At 49.8% G+C, this 11,547-nt stretch overlaps 1 protein-coding gene across 1 annotated transcript; it reads right to left on the bottom strand.

The window, feature by feature from the left end:
* Positions 1 to 2,086: 2,086 nt before the first annotated feature.
* Positions 2,087 to 4,854, bottom strand: JUN (Jun proto-oncogene, AP-1 transcription factor subunit). The gene has a single exon (XM_043575115.1). The coding sequence runs from the start codon at positions 3,855 to 3,857 to the stop codon at positions 2,853 to 2,855; it is 1,005 nt and encodes a 334-aa protein (XP_043431050.1). The 5' UTR covers positions 3,858 to 4,854; the 3' UTR covers positions 2,087 to 2,852.
* Between the last annotated feature and the right edge of the window lie 6,693 nt (positions 4,855 to 11,547).

Genomic DNA, 11,547 nt, shown 5'->3' on the forward strand with positions numbered 1-11,547 from the left:
TACGATTTTGTAGGCATTTTCATTGAGTTCATGAACCCTCTGCCCCAATGGACACAAAGCGTTAAGAATCTCTGATGGAAATATACATATATAAAACAGATCAGAAGTGAATTAATGGTTTTAGGTGCCACTAGCTTCATCTTCTCCATTAATAATAACTCACTGAGTGCCAAAATAAAATTAACTTTTGTGTGTCTACAAGTAATTAGCTGATTTTTCTGTCTCCAAAGGTCATTGGTTAATTTCCTCAACCACAATGTTGTTTTTTTTTTTACCCCTTTTGTTAGAATGGTTAGAATTTCAGGGATATATATATATATACACACATATATACATACACACACACACATACATATATATGTACACACATTTAGAATGTTAGTTGAAACAAACAAGTGTGGGGAGAGGCCTGAATTTCAGGCTGCCTTTTTTTTTTTTTTAAACACTCGGAATCTAAATAAAGCTGGGGAGTGGTGTGGCTTTTCTGTGCTGCTCTGTTGTCTGGGCTTAGTCTACCTTTGCAGGTAATTAATTCCCCAGCCTGCTTATTTTTTCTAGTTGGCTCTTGTTTAGCTTCCATAGAGCCCCACCCCAAAGTGCTTTATTGTCCCTCTGCTGACTATTCCTACATATGGTCAAAATCAACTCACCTTCCGGGTTGCTGACATCGGCAAATTCACTCTTTGGCAAACTCGGCTCTGCTCCCAGTAACCCTTTGTTAAAGAAGTGTTATTACAACGGAGTGGATCTGATAGCTTACAAGTCTGTCCAATCTCTTCCACTCCTAGATACACTCCTAAGGAGAAACTCTTTGTCTTTGGATTTACAGCCACAGGCAGGATATTAGCACTCTCAGACCTGTTGGGTACTGGAGCACTGCTAATGAGCAAACAGCCCTGCCTCAATTAGTGGTTTGTGAAATATTCCTGGATATCAAATTGCTTTTGCTGCTTGATAGTCATACTGGCTCTTGGGATGAAGAGCAACCAAGCAAAAATTGTTCCCTTGTTGCATACTGCCTTGTTGATCTCCTAAGTTATACCTGTAGACAGAATTTAAGCTTGCCATTTCCCCAGAGCTAAGGTTTGATTTACACATGTCATCATTGTGTTGGTGTTCATGTTTTCTTGTATGAATCTTTTCCATGTTGTATAGATTACCATCTTTTAAGGCTGATTCTGTAGTAATAACTTAAACAAGGCTGGTTATTTTAGAAACAAATTAAGAAATAAACTGCAGAAGAATCCCAAATGGCAAATGGCTATAGTGGTAATTTGTCTAAGTATAGGTGTTTACTTCAGAGAGACAGAGAGAGTAGGGGAGTGGGGAGGAGGAGAGAGGGAGAGGGAGAGAGGCGGGGGGGGGGGGGAATATTAATGAAACTGGGAGAATGTTTCATCCAGATTGCAAATTCTGTGTTGACTCTTCCTAAATTCTTTGCTTCTTAATTACCCAGTAACTTTAGCTGGCAGTAATGTTAACCCCAGCAACTGAAAAGAAAAGCTTCAGTGTAGAGCTTGGGAAGAAAAAAGTAGTAAAGGGAAAGGAATTCAAGATCTGTTATTGGTATTTGAATACGTTTATTGTGACAAGAATGCTGTTATAAATATTCATAAGCAAAGACCATCTTTTTTATCTAGGGATTGTTAAAGATTCCAAATTGGAAGGATACATCTTTTGTAAAAATCTGCCACTGTTCCTCATTTGAGAATTCGCAGCTACTCTGAAATTTCTGCTAACATCATAAATGGTCACAGCACATGCCACTTGGTATGAACCAGACTTTTAAGTTCTTTGACTTCCCAGTGGGCTGTCTGTTCCCCTCCACCACAACCTCCCTTTCCTCAGCCTTCTGAAGGGCCACACTATCCTTTGTAAGCAACTCTATATAGATTGTTGGGGGAGGGAAGAGTATAAGTTGATAAGAGCTTCAGCTACAGTTATTCTCAAGTCCAGCAGAGAACAGTTTTCACTGCCTGATAGTACAAAGCACTGAGAGTGATTTTAGTTGACACTCTTTGAACTCTTTCGACTCCGTCTAGATAGGTAATCCGTAGGTAATGCAGAAAAGAGGTGGTGGGAGGGGTACTTTTTCAATATTTTATTGTATTTTCTTAAATATCCTTTCTGGAATTTTCAGGAACAAAACATAAAAAAATTATATACTTTATTACAAATGGTAAACTCAGAGTGCTCCAAATCTCTTATTTACAAACAACACTGGGCAGGACACCCAAACAAACAAACATGAAATAACTTACAAAGGCATGAAGCTGTTTATTGACAGTAATCAGCTTTCATCAAATTAAAAAATATATATATGTACATACACAGTTAAGGAAGGCAGGCCAGAAAGAGTTCATCTGCAGGCTCAGCCTCGCGCTCACAAACTCCCTCCCGCCTCCCCTCCCCCAACCCCTCCCCCCCTACTTTGTGTTCTTAAGGAGTACTACAGAAGCAATCTACAGTCTCTATTGCAGTTTGTAACCCCTCCCCCTCCCCCCTTTAATACTGAATGAGATCGAATGTTAGGTCCATGCAGTTCTTGGTCAATGTTAAAGAAAAGTCTAATGTTCTGTTCGCGCGGGGACAGCCCATCCGCAAAGCGGGGCAGCCCGCAGGCAGCCGCTCCCTGGCCCCACGCCAAGGGAGGGCGCGCCAAGTCCTTCCCACTCGTGCACACTGGGGGCGCCGTCAGGACGCCGCCCAGTCCAACTTGGATACCCTTGGCTTTAGTCCTTGGACACTTTTCTCTCTCTCTTTCTCTCTCAACTTGTCAAGTTCTCAAGTCTGTCTCTCTGGGTGAATTTTTTTTTTTTCTCTGTTGCCCCTCAGCCCCCAACAGCCTCTCCTCAAAACGTTTGCAACTGCTGCGTTAGCATGAGTTGGCACCCACTGTTAACGTGGTTCATGACTTTCTGTTTAAGCTGTGCCACCTGTTCCCTGAGCATATTGGCCGTGGACGCCAGCTCCGAGTTCTGCGCTTTCAAGGTTTTCACTTTTTCCTCCAGCCGGGCGATCCTCTCCAGCTTCCTTTTCCGGCACTTGGAGGCAGCGATGCGGTTCCTCATGCGCTTCCTCTCCGCCTTGATCCTCTCCTGCGACTCCATGTCGATGGGGGACAGGGGCGGCGTTTCCCCGGGCATCTCGGGCACCGTCTGCGGCTCCTCCTTCAGGGCCTGCAGCCGCGGGTGCTGCACGGGGATCTGCTGGGGCAGGTGGTGCGGCGGCTGCGGGGGCTGCTGTTGCTGCTGGGGCTGCGCGGGAAAGGCCAGGCCGGCCGCGCCGTAGGAGGGCGCCCCACCGCCGCTGCTCAGAGCGCCCGGGTTGAAGTTGCTGAGGTTGGCGTAGACCGGCGGCTCGCTGTGCAGGCTGGCGCTGAAGCCACCGCTGCCGCTGCCGCCCGCCGCCGAAGCCACCGCCGGAGCCACCATGCCCGCCCCGCTGACCGGCTGCGCCGCCGACGTGACGCTGGGCAGCGTGTTCTGGCTGTGCAGTTCGGCCAGGGCGCGCACGAAACCCTCGGCGAAGCCCTCCTGCTCGTCTGTCACGTTCTTGGGGCACAGGAACTGCGTGGGGGTCGGCGTGGTGGTGATGTGCCCGTTGCTGGACTGGATTATCAGGCGCTCCAGCTCGGGCGAGGCCAGCTTGAGCAGCCCCACGTCGGGCGAGGTGAGGAGGTCCGAGTTCTTGGCCCGGAGGTGCGGCTTCAGGCTGCCCACCGGGTCGGCCAGGTTCAGGGTCATGCTCTGTTTCAGGATCTTGGGGTTACTGTAGCCGTAGGCACCGCTCTCAGACTGGAGGAACGAGGCGTTGAGGGCATCGTCGTAGAAGGTCGTTTCCATCTTTGCAGTCATAGAACAGTCCGTCACTTCACGTGGGGTTAGTTTGGGCTGCGCGCAGAAGTTTCGGGGCCGCAACAGCGCGCTGGCGAGCGGAGGACACCCCTCCCGGGGCCCTGGGCAGGGAAAGTTTCTCGAGGGGCGCGCGCACCCGCCGGCTGTCCTCCCCCCTGCGCCCTGCTCACCGGCTCGCTCCCAGGCGCTCAGGGTTCAGATGCCGCCAGCACTCTTAACTTGTCAGCTCGCGCGCGCTGCTCGGCTTTGAAAAGTCGCGGTCGCTCACGGAGCGCTCTTGGCGCAGCCGTCCCTGGGAGCCCGCAGACGAACACGCTTCCCGGCGACAGCGGCCCTGCCGGCGGCGGCAGTCAGCGTCGATCCCGCGGTGGCCGGCCGGCAGCGGGTGTCTGCCGCCCGGACTCCGACGACTGTCCCCTCCTCCGCTGCGAGGGGGAGGGGGCGCCGGGCAGCCGCGGCTCGCGCTCGCCCAAGTTCAGCAACCGGTGCGAGTGAAACTGAGCGCACGTCCCTCCTTGGTCTCCTCTCTCCGCCGCCTTCCTGTCTTCGCCGCCGCGGCAGCTTCGGGCGCAGGAAAGCTTTGCAAAAGTTCGCTCCGGGACTCGGGCCACTTGTCCCCTGTCCCCCTGGTCAGGAAAGTTCTTTGCCGCTGCAGCGGCTCTCTGGACTTCCCCGGACAGACTGTCGCCGCTCTCTGCGCTGTCACCAGCTCCGGGGAAGCGGGGCTCTCCTCCTGGGGGCGGCTGGAGAAGGGGCTCTCCGGACGCTCCCCAAAACACCAGCCCGGGAGCCACAGGCGCTAGCTCTGGGCAGTTGGTGAGAAAATGGAAAAGAAAATAAGATTTGCAGCTCGGACTCTGCTGCCGTCTTGCCTGCCTGCCTGTGTCTGTCCGTCTCCCTGAGTCCGCGCACCTCCACTCCCGCCTCGCTGCTTCAGCCACACTCAGTGCAACTCTGAGCCCTTATCCAGCCCGAGCTCAACACTTATCTGCTACCAGTCAACCCCTAAAAATAGCCCATGATGTCACCCCAAGGCCTTCCCATTGGCTCGCGTCGCTCTCAAGGGGGCGGGCCCGCCCGTCGCCATGGAGACCCCACCCTAGAAGATTCTTCTCTGGACCCGCGGAGGCTCACGGGATGAGGTAATGCTCCGCTGCCCTCCTACAGTTGGGCCCTTCTTTCTCCTCCTCTCCCCCTCCCCCTCCAGCGCGACTCGCGCCCGGCTCTTCCCTCTCCCCTCCCCGGCGCGTCTTTCCCGGCCCGCCCGGTGCATTGTGGGCTGACGTCTTGGGGTTTGACTGTCTAGTGACGGTGGCTGCCGCGAGCCGGGCGGACGCGGGCTCTCGCCGCCTCTGACCGAAGCGGGCTCAAGTTCAGGGCTCGGGCGGGAAGGCAGGAGATGCAGGCACCCGGAAGGCTCGGGAACCCGGCCAGGTGTCTGCGGCCAAGGGCGCGGGGTGGAGGGAGGTGTTTCCCCACTTGGGGGGCTCGTTGTCCCCCACGGGCACTTGGGCACTTCGCCTCGGTGCAGGGCTGGAGGCCGAGCGCCAGGCTCTGTGCCCCCCCGCACTTCCGGGGGGCGGGAGCACCGCCCTTAAGGTGGCTCTGTTAAGTCCCCTGTGGGGGCGAGTGAAAGTGGGCTTAAGTTGAGGGGCGGTCTCGAGACAGTGGGCCCCCCACGTTGAGGACGCTCCGAAGTTTGTCTCCCGGTCAAGTTCACAAGCGACGGACAGCGCTGCTGTCTGGCTGCGCCTAGAAACCAAGTGATTTGTATTTCTCCAAACTGGGCGCTCAGCTAAGTCGGCGTTGCACCCCCTAATGCCCTCTCCAAACCATGGGAAAAGGGGTGCGATGGTTCACAGTTTTGCTTCGATGGCGAAGTTTTTTTTATAGGGGGTGGAATTGGGGGGCAATTCAACTTCCAGTTGTAAACGAGCGTATAGGGAATCTGAAACTTGGGGAACCCCGGTGATCGTCTACTACCCGCCCCCGCACAACATGCCAGCACACTTTAGACACACTTTACACACACGCACACACGCACAGACACACACACACACACCCTCCGGTCCTGATTTGCTTACAGGAAAACGAGAACGTGAGACACTCAGCAAAAGTCACGCAACGAGTGAGCGAGTCAGGGATAGGACCAGGATTTAAAATCTCGCCGCTCCCGGCCGGGTGGTGGGCCCATATCCTGGGTAGCCTCTAGGAAGCGCTAGACACATGTAAGTGGTTCCTTTTCCGCGGTTGTTATTCTATTCTCCCCCTACCCCGCACCCCTTCGGGACAAAAGTGTATGGCGGAAAGAATACTGAACTCGGGAATCGTGGGTTCTCTCGTGGCCAGAGCTGCCAGAGTGTGACGTGAACAAATCGCCGAACTTCTCTGGGATCCTTCAGATCTGCAAGTGGGGCCGGTGAGACCCACCTCACAGGGCTGAGATAGTGCAGCATCATCGCCTCCAGGCCGGGAGGCGGTCGCCTAACAGCCCCCTTCCCTGCCCCGCCTCAGGGTTTCCCAGAGCCTCGATGGAATGCCAGGATAGGAGTGTGAGTTGGCAGGAGCAGGTGTACTCCTGTGAGGAGCAGTGAGGGGAGGAAGCCGGGACGAAAGGAGCAGAAGTCAGCACTTTCCCGTGCCTCCTGTTGAAGACTGGGGCAAGAAGTTGGAACTGCAGCAATTTACATACTTAGCTTCTAATTCTGGCTTTTCAGCTTCTGAACTTAGGGGAATTCAGCCTTGGGTTTATAGCCCAGAGCTTTAGGGTATTTGTGGCTCTGAGAGTTCAGATTCAATGGCCCGACAGCAGCTAATGTCAGGGAAGTCTTTCCTTCACTCCTCTCATTTTCTCAGGCAGCAGAGGAAAACCCAGCGGCTCCTGTGAGCACTGGGCATGGAGGTGGGGGGGGGGGTATTAGGGATACAGTGATGACAATTCCAGTTACTTTTCTCAGGGAGGAGACGTTCTCTATTCTGTGGCCCTGAGTCATTTTCTTTTGTAATCAGGGAGCTGGTGTTCTCAATGATTTTGTATGTCAACGGGAGCAAAAATAAATTTCACGTATTAAACACCTACCACCAGCCAGGCATTCACCTGAGGAATTGAAATATGCTGTTTCTTCTTACAACCGTGTCGAGCTGCATATATTATTATTTGGATTTAACATATGAGGAACTAGGCCCAGAGAGGTTGAGTATCTATCTGGCTCAGGTCACACAGACAACAGGAAATCGACCTCAGGTCTGTGTTACATTCCCTTGTATCTGCTCCACTCTGGGAGACTTTCTTGTACTAGCTGTGGGGGAAATGGCACTTGGATGGTGTGGAAGAAGAAATGACCGCGCCTGACTCTGTCTCTCTGTCTCTGTCTCTGTATCTTTTGCCTAAGGGTTCTGTGTGTTTCTCTCTGCCTTATGTGGTTTAGCAGGCTTCTTTTCTCCTTATGTTGAGAAGTAGCCTATTTCATCCAAAAAGTAACAGATCTGTTCATGTTAACGCCCCTGCTTGAAAGCTTTCATGGCTTCCTCTTATGACCAGGAAAGAGTTCAGAGAGGCGTTTGCCTGAGAGAAGGGGTCTTTCACAGTCCCATCCTGCTCTCCTGCCTCATCTGTCACTGCCAGTATCAGTCAGGAAAGGCTGGGCTCTGCTCCCCTAACAAACAAGCCTGACATCTCAGTGACTTACCCCAGGGAAGTTTATTTCTTGCTCATGCTACATGCCCCACTCTGGGTCTGCAGGGGAGTTCTGCTCATGGTGGACACTTGAGGACTTCTTGACCCGTGCTTCTCATTGCTATCTTGGCTGGGGGAGAGAAGGCAGCAAACCAACCATTCGCTGGCTCTCGAAGCGTCCACCTGGAAGTGAGACCTGCTGCGCTTCTGCTCGGCTGTCATTGGCCGAAGCAAGTCACGTGGCGAGGTCCAACTTGACTCCAGCCGAGTGTCTGGAAGGGAGAGAGCCGGGAATATTTGCGGAACAAACACCAATGACTCTAGCAGTCTCCTTTCTGTTCACCGAATGTTTGGCTTACTGTCTCCCCCTACCCTGCCCACCCCAGGCAGAATTTCCTCATTTTCCCCCGTAAGGGGGGACAATCCTAAAGATTCATCTAGTCGCAGTATGTCAAGCTCACTTTCCAGGTTCTGGGTGATTCGTAGTCGACTCTGTATCAGCTCCAGATGTGACTCTTTTTTTCTAAAGGCGAGGCGTCTACCCTGCGCATCCTCAGTACGTAACAGTAGGAGCTAGGAGAGCTGCAACCGGCACACGGTTTGGAAAGTGAAGGAATGGGAAACCACGGTAGACGCCAGGCAGTCCGCTGAGCAGACATGTTCAGCACCCCGATTAGACCAGCACCCCGATTAGACCCTGATTCTGCCCGCTGTGTGTAGCTGCCCTACCCATGGCTCTCCATGACCCCGGGCTTTGCTCTCTGAGAAAGTCTTCCTTTTCTACATCTAAAGCAGCCCTAAAAGCTTTAAAATTCGCTTTTAAACATTAGGGGAGTTACAGAGTGATATTAAGTCTCGAATCCGGTCTCCTTTAATGCAGGCGGATGCACTTTTGGCAGCACAACTCTCACAAAAATGCAGCCTTCTTATCTGTGTGATTCCAGGCGTTCCATGAGCTAACAGCCACAGCCAGTTCTTTCCTAGACACGCTTCCACGTTTTGCTGTATTTCTTTGCTTTCTTGCTGTCATGCCTGCTCTCTCTCTCTCTCTCTCTCATTCACTTCCCCCTACTTCTCCTCCACTCTCTCCTGACTTGGTTTTGTGTGCTTTGGGTTTACTGGGCTTTGGTGGGAGAGTGACACTTTCCCTCCCTTTTCCAGAGCCAGTTCATCCAATTGAAAGCATGTGCTGGGTAACATCTTAATTTATCCAGAGGTTATAACAATAGGTTTGAGGCCATACCCTTGACTTGATCCATACTTCAAGGCTGATTTTAACTGGTATTTATTTATTTATTTATTTATTTATGGCCGAAAACATGTCTTAATTTTATATTTTACTGCTTGAGACTGAAAAACAATAGCCTCTTCTAACCCTATAAATACCTCTGAATTTACAGATTGTCCCGGCTTTCTTTCATTTCTGTTTACAAGCTGGGCAAATCTTCGGTGAGCTCGCTCATTTCTTTTTTGTAGTAAGTTTCCAAACGTATCCAACAGCCACCAACACAGGCTGCTAACATTTTGTTTTACAATTTTACAATCTCTTGCTTAATTTATTAGGTTCATGATATGCCTTCTCCATTATTACAGGTGATATGTCCACCAAATGGATCACCATCCTGTTAGCTTCTGATAACAGTGTTCTTAGTTACTGCCTTCTAAATGAATGTTTACTTTTGTTCTTGTTGTTGTTACATTACCGCATGTCTCAGTGCTAATTTTTTTAAGTTTATTTTTTTTAATTTGAGAGAGAGAAAGGGGGGGAGGGGCAGAGAGAGATGGGGAGACAGAATCCCAAGCAGGCTCCCTGCTGTCAGTGCACAGCCCAATGCAGGGCTGGAACCTGTGAACTGGGAGATCACGACCTGAGCCGAGATCAAGAGTTGGACACTTAACATACTGAGCCACCCAGTCGCCCCTAATTTTTATATCATTTTTATATCATTAAGGATAGGCCATGTTTGCGACCATAACAAACAATTCTAAAGTCTCAGTGGCTTAACAAAAACACTTTATTTCTTGCTCATACTACATGTTCAAGGTCAGAGGGGCTCTGCTCAATGTACTCATTCAGAGACTGAGTCTGAAGAAGGTTTCATCTTGATAAATGCTTTACATAATCATCCCAATCACCTCAACAGGGAAAGGAAACGTGACGAATTCACATTGGCAGTGAAGTTTCCTCCCAGAAATGACGCACATTACTTGTATGTACATATTATTGGTCAAGAACAAGTCACACGATCATGTATTGCTTAAAGGGTGCAAGAAAATGCGATCCTACTATGTGTTGGAAGTCAAGAGCTGGAAATGCACACCTCTGCACAGGCTGGGTTATGCTGTGGTAGCAATACAAAAATCTTACTGGATGACAACCAAAACATATTTTTCATTCATACTGCATGCCGATTATGGGTTGGCTGTGTCTCTGCCTCACATAATATCATCATTCCTCTAGGACCCTTTCGGAAACATTGCTGATTGTCATGGCAAAGAGAAAAGAGCGTGGTGCTTAAAGCTTCTGCTGAGAGCGGTTCTCATTGTCAAGCCTGATGTCAGTGGGACCAGGCAGCAAGTGTTTGCAAATAGTAATACAGTCCACCGTGCCCTGAACTACACAGGGTCTCAGCTGCCCTAAACATTGTCAATTCCTCTGGTGTTTTTTTTCTTTCCATTTAATTTTATCCTTAATCAAAATGCCACCTGGCAAACTCCTACTTACCCTTCAAGACCCCGCTCAAATTATTGCTCTCTCTGAAGCTTTCTGCTACCCTATCTCCCACCCTATCCTCAAATAGTTATTATTTTCTTTTTTTTTAATTTTTTAATGTTTATTTGTTTTTGAGACATAGAGACAGAGTGTGAGCAGAGGAGGGGCAGAGAGAGAGGGAGACAGAATCTGAAGCAGGCTCCAGGCTCCGAGCTGTCAGCACAGAGCCCAACGCAGGGCTCGAACCATGACCTGAGCCGAAGTCAGATGCTTAACCAACTGAACCACCCAGACACCCCAGTTATTATTTTCTCTAGCTCTCACCATACTTGGCACATACCTGAAGCAGAGGATGTTTATGACGTGTTCTCGTAGATGTCTGCTTGTATCCCTGACTCCAAATCCAGGAACTGTGTCAAATTTTTTTTTTTAATGTTTATTATTATTATTTTTTCTAATTCATTTTTTTTATCTCCAATGCTTAGTGCCGTGCCTGGCACATGGAAGGTTAGAAGGTGCTCAATAAATGCTTGTTGATGGATTCTTTTTTAAATAGCCTTTTCTATAGTGGAATTAAGGGGGCATTTTAATAGTCAATACTTTGTTTTAACGCATAAAAATTGGAACTCCCTTGCTGAAGCCTCCTTGAGTGTATCTTATTGCATTTGGGAGAAAACCCAGCATTATTTACCTTGCCTATAACATCTCACCTGATCTGGCCTATGTTACCTCACCAACTATATTATAGCCATGCTGGGTTTGACCATGTATGTCAGGGTAGCCTAGGTTAAAGTATAATTATAAAATTCCAAATCTTGGTGACTTAAGCCAAAAAAATTTATTTCTTATTCCTGCTCCATATCTGTCAAGGGTTGGCAGGGACTCTCTGATCACATTGCCTTCTCTGGGACCCAGCCTAATGTAGCACCTACTTTCAGGAACATTACAGATCTCGTGGTAGAGGGAAAGCAAACTTTGAAGGGTCTTGGCCAGGCAGTTAAGTACCTTTGCCAGAGAATGTAACAAGTCACTTCTCACAATTCATTGGTTAGAACTAGTCTCATGGCCCCACCCAGCCACCAGGAGACCAGGAAGTGCAATCCTGTTTGCCTGGAAGGCAGAGAACTGTAAGCATTTGGTGACCAGCCCTGATGACTCCCACACTGGACTTCTCTAGTTCCTCAAGCAAGATAAACTGTTTCTTGCCTCAGAACCTTTATATCAGCCTTCCCCCTTCTTTGCTATTCCTTGGTCAATTTCTATTTCCTTTAGATGTTTGCTTAAATAACACTTGAAAAGGC

Source organism: Prionailurus bengalensis, chromosome C1 (assembly GCF_016509475.1).
Source record: "Prionailurus bengalensis isolate Pbe53 chromosome C1, Fcat_Pben_1.1_paternal_pri, whole genome shotgun sequence".
Taxonomy (NCBI): Eukaryota; Metazoa; Chordata; class Mammalia; order Carnivora; family Felidae; genus Prionailurus; species Prionailurus bengalensis.

Bases quoted from the DNA above. Each gene is read 5' to 3' on its own strand.
- JUN (XM_043575115.1), bottom strand. From the start codon at position 3,857: ATGACTGCAAAGATGGAAACGACCTTCTACGACGATGCCCTCAACGCC.